Here is a 17,663-nt window from a genome sequence, read left to right as displayed (position 1 = left end):
GATTGTCACAAAATAGAGGAACTGGTTGTGGTAGAGGTTGTTTCAAATAATGGAGCAAATACAAAAGCCATTGAATTTCACATGTTGTGGAAGCTAAGGCTCTATATTCTGCTTCGGTTGATGATCTAGATATAGTACCTTGCTTCTTGGATTTCCAGCTGATTAAGGATACATCATAGAACACATTAAAACCAGTCACAGACAAGCCGGTTTTGTGGGGTTGAGTTAGGCTTAAAACCCACTTTCTAATATGGTATCAGAGGCATGATTAGAGTCTATCCTAGCGAGTTCTAAGTGGGCATTCTATTCTTCTATTCCATCCGCAATCGGCCGTTATCGGACCACCCAATTTCTACTATCACGCACGAGATGTCTATACCTCGGCGTGAAGGGGGTGTGTTGGAAGTCCCACATCAACTAGAGATAAGGCCAAAATATAATATATAAGTGAGGTGCAAACCTCACCTTACAAGCCGATTTTGTGGGGTTAAGTTAGGCTTAAAACCTACTTTCTAATAGTGTCTTCTTTATAAAGCTATATATGAGCCATATTAGTTAATCAATAGATGTGGCAAAAAGTGGTATAAGAGGTTCATTGAGTGTTATCATTGCCATAAATTTGGAAACTTTCAGTATGAATGTCCAATGAAGAAATTAAATTCAACAAATTATGTTGCAGGTGATGAAGAAATGTTATTGGTGACATATGTGAAGGATAAAGAAGCCAAGGAAGAATTGTGGTTTCTAGACTCTAGATGCAACAATCACACGTGGAAATCGAGAGTCTTTGCTAATGAAAGCTTTAAAACAAAAGTGACATTGGGAGACAATTCAAGCATGACGGTGATAGGAAAGGGAAGTGTTCATATAGAATTTATTAACCATTGGTCAGCTAGTTGAGAAAGGACTTTAAGATCCTTATACAACGAGAAGCATACAAAATTTACCATCATAAAAAGGGGTTCTTTTTTAAGATTTCAATGTCCCTAATAAGATGTTTAAATTATCTACTAAAACACAACCAAATGAAGAAGCTTGTTTCAATACCCTTACGAAAGATCCACCCCGACTTTGGCACTACAGATATGGCCACTCAAGCTTTACAAGTCTGAATACACTTCAATAAAAAGAAATGGTGTGAGGCTTACCTCATCTTGATACTTCATAAACAAATGTGTTGAGTGTCTTGTGGGAAAGCAATAAAAAAATTCATTTCCACTTGCAACCATAATGAGAACCTTTCAAATTCTTGAATTAGTACATGTTGATATATGTGGACCCATCAGCCCTATATCCAACAACAACAAAAGATACATGATTAACTTTATTGATGACTTTAGTAGTAGAATATTGGTGTATTTTTTGGCTAAAAAATCATAGGCTTTCATTACTTTCAAAAAATATAAGAATCAAGTTGAGAAAGAGACTTGTTTATCCATAAAAGGTCTTTGTATAGATCGTGGAGGTGAGTTCATTGGTATCTGAGGCCGCTGACATTTCCATATATCCATCAACATAATGGTGTAGTTGAGCGGAAGAATTGAATAATCATGAATATGGTTCGAAATATGCTCTCAAGACAAAAATTGCAAAAAGCATTATAGCCTGAAGTTGTTAATTGGGTAGTTCACATTCTCAATAGAAGACCAATAATAAAAATGAAGAATAAAACCCTAGAAGAAGCTTGGAGAGGATTCAAACCATCAGTTTCTTACTTCAAAGTGTTTGGTTATATATCACATGCTCACATTTCTGATTGTAAAAGAGCAAAGCTTGATAACAAAAGTGTGAGATGTATTTTTCTTGGAGTTAGTGAGGAGTTAGGCATGTAGATTGTATGATCCTATTTCTCAAAGAATTATAATAAGCAAAGATGTGGTGTTTGAAAAAGACAATAGTTGGAATTGGAGTAAACATGATGAAGAGGTTATTTTGGTTTACTTGAATTGGGCTGATAATGATAATAACAATGAAACAAATACATTAGTTGTTGAAAACGAAGATGAGGATGAAATTGATGAATATAATGATGAGGAGGAAGTAGTAAATGGATCAAGTGATGGGAATTTATCTAACTTGGGTGAAGAGCTACCTAAACAAATAATGAGACGACAACTAGCTTGGATAAGAGATTATGTTAATGGGGAAGGCTTATTAGAGGAAGAAGATATAACAAATTTTGTCTGTTTGCAACAAATGATCGAACCTGTTTTGAAGAGGCTCAAAAGGATGCAAAATGGAGAACCACAATGGATGCAAAGATTGAAGTTATAAAGAAAATTGATACTTGGGAACTAATAGAGTTACATGCAAAAACAAAGAATGTTCATTACAAGAGTTATTGAAATTACTGGCAGATTTTTATCGACAGTTGATGATCCGTCGATAAAACACATTTAATGGAAAATGTACCGATAAATTAGAGATTGGGTAGTTACAGGCGGGCTATGGTCATTGGTAACGGACTTCGTAAATTACCCATGGATATATCCGCCGATAATACCGTTGGTAAGTGCTTCGAGTTTATGAAATCAGAAATTGGGTTTCCCTTCCCCATTTTCGAAGGTGTAAACCCTTCTCCCCCAATCTCCCCCTTCTCTGTTGCTCGACGGTAGGTGCTGCGTCATGGTTTTTGCTAGCATTGAACGGTTCGTCCTTTGTTGGCACTGCGTCACCAGTGTTGCTCGACGGTTAAAGGCTTCTTCGTGAAGGGTTCTTGGTCGAGGGTTGTTCGCATGTGTTTGGAAGCTTACTTTTGAAGGTATGTGCTTGCTACAACTTCGTCGAGGGAAAGTTTGTGGTTGTCCAGAAGCCTGAAACTCTTAGCTGCGTCACGGACCATCTAGGTAAGTTCTGAGTCCTTCTTTGCTTGTATATGAATTTGTTTGTGTATCAATGTATTTGCGCTTTGTTGTTTGTGTTTGTGGTTGTTGCAATCTGTCCAAATTGAAACCCTTGTGCAATCTATCCAAATTGAATCCCCAATGTTGTATTCATTTTGCCCAAATTGAAGTCGATGTGTTGTGTTTAATGACATTAACATGAATAGGCATAGCATTTTGGGAATAGAATTGGATATGCATAATTGCATTTGAATTTAGAAAAGCTCACTTTAAGCATCATTATTGTCACTAAAGTTGTCTTCGGATGGTGGTGGCTGAGTGGGAAATGAACATGTCTTGAGAAGTTTGTATTTAACTGCTCAAGGTATAAGTTTCTATTCAACTATCGAACATGAGCTTTTTATACTTAAGTGTGTTTATAGATATTGGACTAGTAGATAGAAATTGAGCTTCACATTTTAGTAGAGCGACCCAATGAACGCAAGCGAGCAACCTGACGAGCTGCACATTTTAGTGCAACTTCACGACTAATTTTAGCCCATTAACCAGCATATGTGTCACCAACGAGCAGGGTTGTCAAAAGTATGAGAAACAACAAGCAGAGAGACTATAGTGTTTGATGTTCTATAGGAATCGTGAATGGTGTGACCTTCGTAAGTATGTTGTTAACTTGTTTAAGAAGGATCTTGAAGTCAAGAAGGTGGCTATAGAGATAGAGCTAAATGCGTAAGGTGTATGCGTCTAACGACATAAAACTACATTTAGAAGTTGAAATCAATGAAGTGACTCAATCCAGATTGAGTGAGTGTATTGGGGAGTCAATGCCCTAGTTAAGGGTATTCAAATTGATATTAAACAAAACTATTGTGAATATGATGTAGAAGTTGAAGATAACATTAACAAACATCACTTTGTCTTTGTTGGTGAAGTTATTCAACACAATCAAGACATAGGTTTAGATGCTTATACTAAATCAATATATGAAAAATTAGATTTGAATTTTATACAACAGATGTATCTTAATATATGCCTGATTGTCTGGATATGGATTGTTTATTGTTTTGTGTACGTCTGATGATTATGTGAATATGGGGTAGACAAATTACAAATTGCATTGGACTTTGTCTCACACTTACCAAAGGATATACCAAAGGATATACCGACGGATATATCCTTTGGTAATTACCGGCGGATATATCCACCGGTAATTACCGACGACCTATATCTCTTTGTAACGGTTACCAACAACGAAATTACTGACGAATTTGTGACAATCGGTAAATCGTCGAAAATTGTCCATTACCGACGGATATTGGTTGTTGTAATTTTGTGACAATCGATGGATTGTGTCTGTTGATTTTGTGTTTTTTTCACTGTTTATTTTGTAATCATTAATGGGTTTAAGGTTAGTATTTTTTATGTTTTTTGTCTTTCAATATTGTGCTTTATGTAATTTTTTATGAGAAGTGGTTGAGTTAGTAGTTTTTTATGAAATTAATTGACAATGGTGGTCTATCATTAAGTGTGAGTGTGTTGAGGTTGTGACCCCCTATTTTAAATTCATCTTTTGGTATGTTGGTGGTATGGAATGTAATATCTATTTTACTTTTGGACATTTTCATATTTGACAGGGTTATATAATAGATATATTAGTTGAGATGTATGAGTCATGTTTTGAAGTCATGTTTCACCATGGTAGGGAATTTGTGAATAATGGGTCACTAAAATATGTTAGAGAAAACTAGACCTGTCAAATAAGCCCCTATCATGGGGCTTGGCCCTAACCCACATGGGTTGGGGCCAAAAAAGCCCATAAGGCCAAAAAAAGTCCTTTATTAAAAAAGCCCACAGGACTAAATAGCCCCAAAGCCCTATGGGTCAGGGCCAGCCCATGGTCCTTTCTTTTTACAAAATTTAATATGCTGCAATTAAACTAAATCAACATTATTATACTTCACACCAGTAATAGACAAAATATAGGATAACACTAACTGATTCTAAAACTAATGAATAAACAATAACAGAACCATTTGCTGATATTACACATTACTTTTGAGAATATACAATTCAGAACACAATAAATGAGAAACAACTACACATACATTAGAAGATGCAGCAAATGTAACACAAATAAACAAACACCTATATATTTAACAATTATATGACACGAATAATAATAATTTTCCTGTAAAGTAATGGAGAACACTATGACTTGCTTTTGAATAAAAATAGAAATACAAGACTAAGCTAAAGTTGTACGCTATTTTAACATGCTTATTTAATCTTCCTTCGTACATGTTGCATAGATTATCTACACTAGTGGCTTGCTTTAGTAGATAATCTCATTGCTCTGCAATATCAATTTCTCTGCAATCCAAAGAAGGCCCAACATTAATAAAACAATTCAGTAGAAGATTTTGTGATTGCGAAAATACCCTACCTACCTGCTTTCAGAGATATCTCGACCATCAATTTTCATCTCAACCCGCCTTAATACTGACAAGGCATAAGCATTTTTACCTAGCATAAAGTTCAAATATAAACAAATGAAGAAGAGCATGTCAATTCCTTTACATTCAATCACATAAGAAATTATGATGTTTGAACGACATAGTAATCATGAGGTACTAATAGGCGTAAAAGATTACTTGGTGGTTTTAGTATTGTTTCTTATCTATTTTTTTCAAAAAATACAGTTCATGAATATCATTGGATATCAAAATAAAATCTCCATAACTTGTTTCATAGTCAAATTAAAACATTTTAGATGATTTTAACTGTGATCAAGACAAGATCTGGACAATAAATCAGTCTCTTCTGAAACGAGCAAGGAAATGAAAGGAAAAACATATCATAAAACCAGACTTCCTCCTTACTTTTTACATTTAAAAGAAGAAAAAACTCAAAGTAAGATCAAAGTAAAGAAAAAGAATCTGTCTACTCAACGACTCATTACAACTCCTTGCCAACTTAATTTTGCCCCACAAAATAATTGTGTAATCAGTATACAAGAGACAAATGGAAAATTATTAAAACAAGATGTATGAGTTTTAATCCAAGAAAAGTATTTAAAACAATTGCAAGATGCTATTGTGAAATAAGAAGGAAATAATCTTATAAGGAAAGAACCTTAGAAGCATGGTCATGAAAATAAGGAAAGTTTTTGGCAACAGTGCGCTTCATCTCCATCTCCAATCGCATGCTCTCAATCTCCCTTGTTTAAAGGCTAACCCAAATGACAGATTCATTACAATCTACTTTCACCTTTGCATATACAAGTACACATGTCACCACTCATAATAATACTAATCTATGAGGACAAAACAAAACAACCGACAACAACAATTGAATAATACCATAATCTTTTTCATCTCCCATAAATCTCTCTCTCATTTTTCATTCATCCTTTTCATAATCCAAAAAAAAAAACATGTCCATTCCTCTCTTTGCATTTTATTAACAGCTGCTTTGTCTTAGTACTAGTATTTAGAAAATGAAAGAGAAAAGACAAGAAAGTAAAAGCGAAACTTGCATTCTTGATGGAAAATTTTAAACTATGCTTTCACAGAGGGTGTTGAACCAATTTGATGAAAAGGGAACTGTCTTAAAATTGGACCCTGATGTGTACATTTCCGGGCACATATGATGCATGCATGATGAAAAGGGAACTTCACTTTTGCAATCATGGAGCGAATCCACAACCAGAAGCACAAAAGTTAACTTAGTGAAATGAATGATATGAAGATATTAACATGTGATTCCAATAGAAACTAGCAAAAGGCTTATACCTTTATTTTCAGAAGGTGGGGTTGGTGTGGGGTTTGTTGGGGCCTTCTTCCATGGAATCCATGGATTTAAAGTGAACCCAGGAGGAGGGTGAAGTGGTGATGGAGTTATTGATGAGGCGAGGGAGAGGGAGGGAGCGGAGACGTTGGATTTCGGTGCGGTAGTGTTTGCGGAGTTTTTCCATTTTGTGGCGGCACTAGACGACGGTTTTGGCAGTGGCGTAAGTGTTGGGGCACTGGGCAGTGACGACATTGGCAACCTCTTCCAGTGGGTGACTTTGAGGTTAGTGCGGCCGAGGGAGTACCACTTATCGCGGTAGGCGTCGATGATGGTGAATTTCCTCCGGGGTCTAACATGACGGGGGAGACGGCGGGAGGAGGTGGAGGGAGGAGCGGCGAGAGTGAGGGGGAGGTCGTCTTGTGCTTAGTGAAGTGAAGTGGTTGTTCAGAAGAAATTGGGACTAGGGGGCTAACCCGGCCCTACTTCATTCACAACCCATCTGATGGGGGCTGTGGGGGTTGGGGGCTTTTTGAAAGCCCCTAAGGTGTGGGTCAACAAAAATGGGGCTATTTATAAATTGGGCCAGGGCTAGCCTTGGGGCTAAAAAAGAAACTGACAGCTCTAGAGAAACCAATGCTTTATCATGTGACCCAGACAGATGGAGTCACTTTGAGATTTTAACAAATTTTGGAGGAAATGGATTATGTTAATGAGAAAGAGATGTGGTATTCGGTAGGTGGAAGTTTGGTGTTATAAGAAAGGTTAGAATTGTTGTGTAATGACAAAAGTGCATATCATATGGTGGACATTACCACACTCAATGGTCAAGTTCACTTGTATGTTGTACATAGTGTTCGAACCTCGGATAGTAAATATATTGGAATATTTTCCTCTTGAGGGTGATGAAATTGTGCAAGAAGGTGAAGTTGAAGTACATGGTAATAAAGGTGGTTGTATGAATGAGGTAAGTCATACAATCATCAATGCAAGGAGTAAGCTCATCATAACCATGATGAAAGACATTCAAATTTACCTGATGAAAAGATGGACAACAAATAAAAAGAAGATAAATTCATGTCAAGGTTCCTTTACCCGAAAATAAAATAAAAAAAGAAAGACTAGAAAAGGAATTAGAAAAGAAAAAATATTGGATCGCAAAAGAAATAATATTCCACAAGCTATTCAAGTAGTCCATTCAACTACACAACCAGTAAGCACACCTCTTACAAATCTTGAAGGAACACCACCTCCACAAACTCAGTCAACTTCAACAGACCAACAATACCACCTCCACAAATTGTCGCAACACAACCACCTCCAACAATAATACCATCACCTACAACTACAAGACCCATGAATAAACAAAAATTGTCTTATTGGGGCCCAATTTGGAAGTCATGAAACTTGATCTATGTACATTTGGTAGCTACCATATATATTTGGAACTTCACTATGTATTTTGACCCATTTTGGAAGCCATATAATTTGAAACTTCAATATGTATTGTGCATCTTATTTTTCTTAGTAGCTTATTTGTTTAAGACATGTACCTATGTTGTCTTAAATTTGAAGAACAACTTTAATCTTCATAAATGTATTATGCAACTTATTTTGCTTAGCAGTTATGTTGTCTTATATAATTTGAAGAACAATGTTGTCTTCATGAACGCATTTGAAATTAATATCATGTGTATTTGCAACAAATTTTAACTTCATTGCTTCTCTGTACATAGCTCAAACATCTCATTCATTTAATAAGATTGCATTACAAAATGATACAACCAAGTACACCACACTTACTACAACCCACAAAGTACACACGTCACTTTTACAATATTTCATGAAGAATATATATACGTCAAATAAAAATTATAACCATGGATCAATCCTTGTAGTAAGGACAATCCCAAAATTGTTTCTTACCATTCTTAATAGTTCTAGCACTCTCAACACTGTAACCTACCCCCTAGGCCAACTACCAAGAGAGTGATGTTGTGGTTTTGTATCCTCCATGCCTAACTGCAAGACATTGCAAACTTCATCAACCAACAACACCTGTTAAAGATCACACTTCATCAACCAACTTCGAAGGAGAAGATGAAAGTGGAGACCCCAAACCATTAATTAGAACAAATTTCACTCTTCTCCATTAAAAGGAAAAACTTAAACACATAAAGAACCCCATTTCCACATTACAATTTAAAATTTTAACAGGTATCTTTTATCACATAACCACCTCTTAACACTGTTTCTAAGAAGTTAACTTGATTGATATACATTAATAAATTTGTAAATGAAATTAAAACAAAGAAGTTAAAAACAAGAATCAAGTTGACACTTTTCATGAACCATATGAAAAGTTAAGCCTTATTAAAAAAGAAAATAATAGCTTTCCTTATTAAAATAGATGAATAATAGCTTGAATATAATCTATATAATATTTTATTTGTGATTTTGTGGTGGTAAAAATAATACATACAAAAAATACTATGTAAAAGCTGATCATGAGAATCACAGAAACAAAAAAACGTATCAGAACTAATTCTCTCGTACACAAATTTTATATATTTCTTACGCAAATTTATGTTTTATCCTGGTAATTTTTTTTCATTATTTTTCTTTTAATTTCTTGACTTGATTTTATTTTTCAAGCTTGTTTTATGCTCATTTTTTACAGAGTTTTTGCTTTTCTTTGTTAATTTTTATTTATTATTTTGTGTTTAAATTTTATTTTATTTAGATCATCTTGAATGGCTTTGCTTTCTATATATTTTAATTAATATATTCGATTAAAATAGTTAAAAGATATTTTCATTATAGTCAAGTCATGTTGTAATGTTTAAAACCACTTTAGTGCAATTAAATTAAAAATCACAACAAATTATTAAGTCAAACAAAGTAGAAGCAAATTGAAAAGATCATTTACTTTTAGTTCAAATAATTTATTCTCAATTATCAAAATTGTTGGATTAGAGTGTGAAACAAAAAACAGAAAAGAAAGAAGAGAAAAACACAGAGAGAAATGATTTGAATATTTCGTGATTGAAAAATTATTATGAAAAACAAAGACATGCTACAATATATAGCCAATCCAAGCAACAAGAAAAAAAAAATGAACAATCGTAAGCAGTAGAGTCCGAATGCAGGCCGAGTACAGCCAAGATCGAGCAGCACAACCAAGAGCAAAGAACGAGCATACAAGACCGAGCGTACAGAAGAGAACGTTCTGTCACAAACGACCAGAACAAACCGAACGCACACAACCCAAAAACAAATTGAGCAGTTATAAACATGAAACCGAACGATCGACAACAATAGGAGAGTCTAAACAACAAATCTCCACCTAGACTCACTATTACAAGAAACAAAAATTACCGAACGATACACAAAGAAAATTACAAATCGATCGGTAAAAAACCAATCCTGGAATACAACTTCAGAAACTTCTCTTTAGCGAGCGGCTTAGTCAGCATATCTGCAAGGTTGTCATCAGATGCAATTTTGCAGATTCGGACATCACCGGATTTCACAATGTTCCTGACAAAATGCAGCTTGACGTCAATATGCTTTGTTCTAGAATGGTAGATCTGATGGTTGGCCAAATGTATGACGCTCTGACTATTACAATGAACCTGGACGGTCGTTTGATCAATACCCAATTCCCGAATCAAGCCTTTTAACCACAGTGCCTCCTTTACCCCTTCAGCAAGCGCACAGTATTCAGCTTCAGTGGTTGACAAGGCAACGACTGATTGCAATGTAGACCTCCAGCTTACAGCAGTACCGAACAGTGTAAACACATATCCCGAACGAGATTTCCTTGTGTCCAAGCACCCGGCAAAATATGAATCAACAAATCCTTCAATATAACCTCCACCTTGAAAGTTATTTTGGAAGAGTAATCCAGTATCAAGAGACCCCCGTATGTATCTAAGCATCCACTTCAACGCCCAGTGAATTTGTCCAGGATTAAACATAAACCGACTGAGAACACTTACCCCATGCGCCAGGTCAGGTCTTGTGCAGACCATGCCATACATGATGCTCCCAATCCCACTTGAAAATGGAACAGATTCCATCTTCCTGCTTTCAGCCTCGGTCTTCAGGCATTGTTCTTTGGTGAGTTTCAAGTGTTGACTGATCGGTATGCCAATCGGTTTGGATTCAGTCATCTGATACCTTGAAATCACCTTCTGCAGATAAATCTTTTGAGATAAGAACAAGTTTCCCTTCAGTTTATCTCTCTTTATGTCAATGCCCAAGATCCGCCTTGCTTCTCCAAGCTCCTTCATTTCGAAAGCACCACCAAACTTTGCTTTCATCTCATGAATCATGCTCCTGTCACTGCTGGCAATCAGAATATCATCCACGTACAGAAGAAGAAACAGAACCTCACTGTTACGATGCAGAGTATACACGCAGTCATCATAATTACACCACTTGAAGTTCAGTTTTATCAGAAAATCATCAAATTTCCTGTACCATTGTCTTGGACTTTGCTTTAAGCCATAAAGTGACTTCTGTAACAGGCAGACCCTATCATCCACAGCAAATCCCTCTAGCTGCTTCATGTAAATTGTTTCCTCCAAGTCTCCATGCAGAAACGCAGTCCTCACATCCAACTGTTCTAGATGCAAATTGCGGTGAGTAACTATCGCCATTAAAACTCTAACCGAACAATGCTTTACAACAAGAGCAAAAATCTCATGATAATCTACACCTTCAATCTGAGTAAAGCCTTTGGCAACAAATCCTTCTTTGTACCTTTCTTTCTCACCCCCTGGTATAACTTCTTTTTTCTTGAAGATCGATTTTGAACCTACAACCTTCTTACCCTTTGGCAGATCCACCAATCTCCACGTGCTATTTTTCCTCAACGCCTCTAGCTCTTCCTCCATAGCACCCTGCCAAAGATGTCGATCGCTGTTGTGAAGAGCCTCCTTGTAACTTCTCGGTTCACCTGAGCTTTCAAGATCTTCAGCAGCATTCAAGGCATAGCAAATTAAATCTGCCTCTCCAAACCGTTTGGTTGGCTTAGAGATTCTCCTTTCCCTATCACGGACAAGCTGATAATTCCTCAATTCATCACCAGCTCCTCTTGAGTGACTCACATCACTAGATATACCATCTGTTTCATCACCAAGATATGTTCGCATTTCACCCGTTCGGTTCTCCTCTAATGACCGAACGTTTTTGTCTTGCCCTTCACCTGTTCGGTCTTCCTCAGTCAACGATCGAACGTCCCCATTAGTAGTATGTTCCACCTCAACGAGCGTTTTCTTCTCGCATCCAGGATTTTCAGCATTCATTGTCATTCTCGTTTCGTTGAAAACGACATCCCTACTAATGACTAGCTTGGATGGTTTAGAATCTAACCTCCACAACTTGTATCCCTTAACTCCTTCAGCATATCCAAGGAATACACTTCTCATCGCTCGGGCATCCAGCTTATCTCCTTTGACATGAGCGAACGTCAAAGAACCGAACACCCTCAAGTGTGAGTAGTAAGTCGGTCGTCCACTCCAAACTTTCATTGGAGTTTTGTAGTTGAGAGCCGAAGACGGACTCTTGTTAATCAGGTATACAGCTGTATTGGCAGCCTCTCTCCAGAAAGCCTTTGCCAACCTTGATCCAAGCAGCATGCACCGAACCCTCTCCAGAATTGTTTTGTTCATCCTTTCAGCCAAACCATTCTGTTGAGGAGTTCCCACCACAGTCTTGTGCCTCCTGATCCCTTTAACCTTGTAGAACTCATTAAATTCATCTGAAACAAACTCAAGATCATTGTCAGTTCTCAGACATTTCAGCCTATACCCCAATTGGTTCTCGGTTTGAGTATGCCACTCCTTGAATTTTTTAAATGTTTCAGATTTATTCTTCAGAACGTAAATCCACACTCTTCTTAGAAAATCATCAATTATGCTCAGAAAATACGCTCCTCCACCATGAGTCTGAGTTCTTGCAGGCCCCCACAAGTCAGCATGGGCGTACTCAAATGGTCGTTTGGTTAAGTGCTTCCCTTGACCGAACGGTATCCTGTGTGATTTCCCTAAGATGCAATGGTCACAGAAATCCAGCTTCTGTAGTTTATCACCCAGAAGTAAGCCTTGTTTTTCCAATTCTTCAAGACCCTTCTCACTGATATGACCCATCCTCAAGTGCCAAAGCCGAGCGGTGTTCTCAGTCTTCCCACTCGCTACCGAGACATGACCAATGACTGTGGATCCCTCCGGAATGTACAAGCCATTCTTCCTTCTACCTTTGACAACCACAGAATCTCTAGAATACACCCTCTTCACTTCATCCTCGACTTTCGTGGTGTAACCTCCAAGATCAAAGGAACTTATTGAAATTAAATTTCTCTTTAGTTCAGGCACATACCTCACATCCTGTAGTACCATCTCCCGGTTATCAAACATCTTCAGCCTTACCGACCCCACTCTTTGCACTCGGCAAGCCTTATTATTTCCCAGCAGCACGTTTCCATGCTCCTTCTGATCCAAACTCTCAAAGAACTCCTTCACCGGACACATGTGATAGTTGCAGCCAGAATCCATGACCCAACTCCTTTGAGAATCTTTAGACGAAGCCACCAGAACACCAGCAGATTCATATCCTTTAGAAGCCTCTGCCACATCAGCAGTTTCCTGTGGCCGAACGGTTTTGCGCTTCTCTGGACAATACTTCTTTATATGTCCAATCTTCTGACACTTGAAACATCTCACCTGTTTCACACCCTCCGGCTTCCTCTTCTTCCCATTTTCAGCCTGCTTCTTCCATTTCCCCTTCATCGAAAACAGCCCAGATGCCACCTCCTCGGTTGCCTTCGAATCTTGGAGCTTTTGAAACTCCTTGGTTCGGATTGATGTCACAACCTCCTCTAGCGTGATTACATGATCTTTACCATAGAGCAAGACATCCCTGAAATGCTCGAAGGTTCTTGGAAGAGCATTCAGAAGAATAACTGCTTTATCTTCATCTTCCAATTGCACGTCAATATTCTTCAGATCGTCAACGATCTTACTGAATTCTGCAAGCTGCTCCTCTATGGTTCTTGAATTTGTCATCTTGAACGAATAGAGTTATTGCTTCAAACACAACCTATGAGCCAGCGATCTCGTCATGTACAGAGATTCCAACTTCGCCCAGATTCCAGCCGCAGTCTTCTCTTTTGCAACCTCTCTCAGCGCCTTATCACCCAGACACAGTATGATTGCACTTCTTGCTTTATCAACCATTCTTTTCTTCTCTTCTTGCGACATTCCAGCACTCATGTTCAACTCACCCTTCAACGCTTCATCGCATCCCTGTTGTATCAAGATAACCTCCATCTTGATCTTCCATAGCCCGAAATCATTAGAACCATTGAACTTCTCAATGTCGAACTTGGTTGCCATCACTTCTTTGAGTCTCTTGATTCACTGTCCAACGGTGAGCGCCAATTGTTGGATTCGAGTGTGAAATAGAGAAACAGAAAACCCAAAAAAGAAAGAAGAGAAAAACACAGAGAGAAATGATCTGAATATTTCGTGATTGAAAAATTATTATGAAAAACAAAGACAGGCTACAATATGTAGCCAATCCAAGCAACAAGAAAAAAAATTAAACGATCATAAACAATAGAGGCCGAATGCAGGCCGAATACAACCAAGATCGAACAGCACAACCAAGAATAAAGAATGAACGTACAAGACCGAGCGTACAGAAGAGAACGTTCTGTCACAAACGATCAGAACAAACCGAACACACACAACCCAAAAACAAACCGAACAGTTATAAACATGAAACCGAACGGTCGGCAACAATAGGAGAGTCTAAACAACAAAAATTTCATCGAGTGCCGTCGCCTAACGTCAATGCAGAAGTTGAAAATCCAATCAAATATAATAAATGGTTTCAAGGGTGTAAACGAGAAGACCGAGAATCTCTAATGGAAGCATATGGCACAAGACTTTCATTAATAAAATTATTATATGCTGGCAGTACATTTTTTTGAAATAGTTTATTTAGGAAAAAAATTAAAAAGAATTTACACTGAAGGAATACTAACTCATCTTTCAACAAAAAAATATATTAATATTACAGTGTATTGTCAGACCACAAAAAATGTATCTATGTTATAAAGAGGAAACATAGGGTAACATTTTCTTTAGTGCTTCCTTTAAAATAGGCCATGCTGACATGAAAGTTAACGATTCAACACATAATCAAGCCATTTTTGTATATTTGACGGACAGAAAGAACAACGACTATGGTCCTCCAAGTACAGCATTCTCAATGTCTTCTCTGCTTAAAGCATAACTAAACCTCCTCTCTACATCTTTTTCAAGATTCCCTGGTCCACTCTTCAAATACCTGCACCATTTATACAGTCATAGACATTAACTTTCTAGGTAAACTTCAGTATCCACCAATACAATGGGACTACTCAATCTATAGTAACCAAATATTTCACACTCAACTTGATATTAGAAGACCAACAATTTACTCTGTAATCAAAGTTATTGATCTATACATAGTATGAACTATGAATATGACTAATAGGAGGATGCAACAGACAAACCATGCATGAATCAGAGGAAGTTCAATCCTAGCACCTGACCTTCTCTGTCCCCAACAGACAAACCAGATATCGACAACAAGCTAGTCACAGAAAAGCAGACAAAAAATCTACCTTTAATATTGTCTGTACATTTATCTTCAATGCCTTCAGCAGAATCTCCAAGAAGAATTCAATCAACATTTTCTCGTAAATTCAATAGACATTGAAGTAATATTATCAGTTATGTTTCCAAATAGTGACACCAATTATTTCCCAGATCCAAATTATGCATCACTTCAACTATTAAAATCAAAGGGCATTCATGTTTTCCGTTTGCGAGCTTTCTGATTGACACACCCTCCTAACCCTTTTAGAAAAATACAACCCTTGAGGCAGGGAAGGGAATGTTTCTCCATACACAACTGATATAATTACATCGGATCAGTGATACAAGAAAAATTAAAGAGGAAAGGAGCAAACCCCACATCATTATACTTTCATTACCATAGTTGCCCCTCTCTCTTCCCCAAAATGCACACTATCATTCTCCCTCCTTTTAATCAAAGAGAAACCTCTTATCTTTAACCATGTAACAAATTCTATGATCAATCTTTAGAAACTGTGAGGAATACATAAAAATGTGCTATGCCCATTTTAGAAAAGAACGTGACTCTTAAACACTGAAGTATGAATTCTTTACATACATTGAGAATAACATTTGGAATTTTAACTTCACTACTTTTTTTGCTGTTAAACAAAAATTTAGCTTGCCAACTGTTTTCAGTACTTAGGCTGATGTGTGTGTATGTGTTTATATATATATATATATATATATATATATATATATATATATATATATATATATATATATATATATATATATATATATATATATATATATATATATATATATATATATAATGAACAACTACTCAACTTATTCTTTACATTGAGAACAAAAAGAAAGGAAGGTTGTCACAGTTTACTTTTGCTCATCATCGTTACTACTATACATATTGTTTCTCTCTCTCTGTCTCACTAGAGCGACACATTATACTCAAACGGATAACAAATAACAAAAATGGGAGGAAAAATAAAAGAAATTTCGAGCTTTACTCGATCTACCAGTGTAATGTCAAAATTAAAAAAAAAAAAAACCAAAGCAATCACCATTAATAGTGATAATAATTAAAACAATACGTTAGAACCATTTGTGCATTTTGCAATCTCAGTGTACCATAATCAATGGCTGTAATTTACAGAAAAATTGCTCCATGCTCATAACAATGCAAAAGCAAGTTAATTTACATTGAAAAAAGAGAAATCAAGTATTGGTTGAAGTAGCAAGGTAGTGAAGGAAGCATAAAAAGAGAGGGAAGCACCTTATGTAGAGATCAGTGACATCAAGGGAGAGGTGGGCGTGCCAATCGGGCTTGTGAACGAGCCAGAGGGCCCTGTCTTCCTTGCTCTGGCAGAAGCCCAGGCTTCGGAGCCAGGCCTCAATGCAGGGCAGGCTGTGGGAGTAGAGCGGCTTCGACTTCTCCGGTAGCTTCTGCAGCCAGTGGTCCTCCGGTGGCGGCGCCTCCGCTTCCGCCTCAGGAGACTTGCAGAGAAGCGGAGAGAGGAAGGTGGGCGTTCGGAGGGAGAGGGGGTGGGGAAAGGGGAGAAGAAGAAGAAGGGGTTTGGGGAAGAGAGGGAATTTTTGAGATGATAAAGTGAGAAAGAGATTAGAGTTTGGGAAGGTTGAAGAGGAAAGTGTGGAAATGGACATAGACATGGACATGGATGAAAGTGAAAGAAAAAATGGAGAAGAAGAAGAAGAAGAAGAAGAAGAAAGAGAGAAAGAGGTTTGGTGAGAGAGACGAAGACAAAGGTGAAAGGAGAGTGTTATCCTGCTGCTGCACAAGGAGGTTTATGTCTGTTATTTGTTTTGATGAATCTTCGTTATCGGCTGCACGTGCAAGGCACGGGAAATGCTTCACACTTATTTGTGGGAATTTGGTTACACAAACACCCAAACTCTTTACTTAAGAGTAGATCATGCAGAATTCACACTTTATTTTCTTTCCAAAGAAAATAATAATAATAATTACATTCTATAATTAAATTAGTGTTATAAATTTGAATTATTTTTGTTTCTATCACATTTAATAATTTTATATCTGTTAAAGAGTCGAGTGTAAGAAGATTTAAATATATTTTTTTCTATCTTTCAGAAATACTTTTCTTTAAAGACAATCCATAACTGAGAAGACAAAAATATTTTTCTTTGATGGATAATAAACATGCAATAAACAGATTAATTTTAATTTTAAAATAAATTGGAGGTTAATTTGTCCAGTCTATTCGATTTAATTCTTTTTACTGGTCAATGACCTTTTTAAAATAATCTAATTTGTAGGATAATTATTTTCTTATTGAGTTATAACAATCTGGAAATTATATTTCATTATCTTTGACATAACTAACTGAAAAATTAGTTTTAAAATTTG

The 17,663-nt window shown here is 36.8% G+C and overlaps 2 protein-coding genes across 4 annotated transcripts; both read right to left on the bottom strand.

Annotated features, from left to right (window-relative positions):
* Nucleotides 1-4,857: 4,857 nt before the first annotated feature.
* On the bottom strand, nucleotides 4,858-7,169 carry LOC108345196 (extensin). Of its 3 annotated transcripts, none has more exons than XR_001833646.2 (4): nucleotides 6,632-7,169; nucleotides 5,973-6,069; nucleotides 5,288-5,363; nucleotides 4,858-5,210 (listed from the first exon to the last, which is right to left on the bottom strand). XR_001833646.2 is itself a non-coding variant. In XM_017583776.2 (3 exons), exons 1-3 carry the CDS (start codon nucleotides 6,879-6,881, stop codon nucleotides 5,186-5,188), a joined length of 351 nt encoding a protein of 116 aa, XP_017439265.1. In that variant the 5' UTR covers nucleotides 6,882-7,134; the 3' UTR covers nucleotides 4,858-5,185. The 3 variants fall into 3 exon arrangements, 1 of the variants encoding a protein (XP_017439265.1); XR_001833645.2 differs by having other exon boundaries at nucleotides 5,973-6,107; nucleotides 6,632-7,137; XM_017583776.2 differs by lacking the exon at nucleotides 5,973-6,069 and having other exon boundaries at nucleotides 6,632-7,134.
* A 7,515-nt stretch (nucleotides 7,170-14,684) lies between these two features.
* Nucleotides 14,685-17,088, bottom strand: LOC108345026 (uncharacterized). The gene is made up of 2 exons (XM_017583582.2): nucleotides 16,554-17,088; nucleotides 14,685-14,984 (listed from the first exon to the last, which is right to left on the bottom strand). Exons 1-2 carry the CDS (start codon nucleotides 16,952-16,954, stop codon nucleotides 14,879-14,881), a joined length of 507 nt encoding a protein of 168 aa, XP_017439071.1. The 5' UTR covers nucleotides 16,955-17,088; the 3' UTR covers nucleotides 14,685-14,878.
* Nucleotides 17,089-17,663: the final 575 nt, after the last annotated feature.

Source organism: Vigna angularis, chromosome 8 (assembly GCF_016808095.1).
Source record: "Vigna angularis cultivar LongXiaoDou No.4 chromosome 8, ASM1680809v1, whole genome shotgun sequence".
Taxonomy (NCBI): domain Eukaryota; kingdom Viridiplantae; phylum Streptophyta; class Magnoliopsida; order Fabales; family Fabaceae; genus Vigna; species Vigna angularis.
Note: the sequence above shows the minus strand (reverse complement) of the source record. Positions and strands in the feature narration are given on the sequence as shown.

What these genes read in the sequence shown, in the direction of transcription:
- LOC108345026 (XM_017583582.2), bottom strand. Translation starts at nt 16,954, where the DNA reads ATGTCCATGTCTATGTCCATTTCCACACTTTCCTCTTCAACCTTCCCA. An exon ending in GTCACTGATCTCTACATAAG is followed by an intron (nt 14,985 to 16,553) that starts GTGCTTCCCTCT and finishes TAAATGGTGCAG; the next exon opens with GTATTTGAAGAGTGGACCAG.
- LOC108345196 (XM_017583776.2), bottom strand. Translation starts at nt 6,881, where the DNA reads ATGTCGTCACTGCCCAGTGCCCCAACACTTACGCCACTGCCAAAACCG. An exon ending in CCCACCTTCTGAAAATAAAG is followed by an intron (nt 5,364 to 6,631) that starts GTATAAGCCTTT and finishes ACTTTATGCTAG; the next exon opens with GTAAAAATGCTTATGCCTTG. An exon ending in CGAGATATCTCTGAAAGCAG is followed by an intron (nt 5,211 to 5,287) that starts GTAGGTAGGGTA and finishes TTTGGATTGCAG; the next exon opens with AGAAATTGATATTGCAGAGC.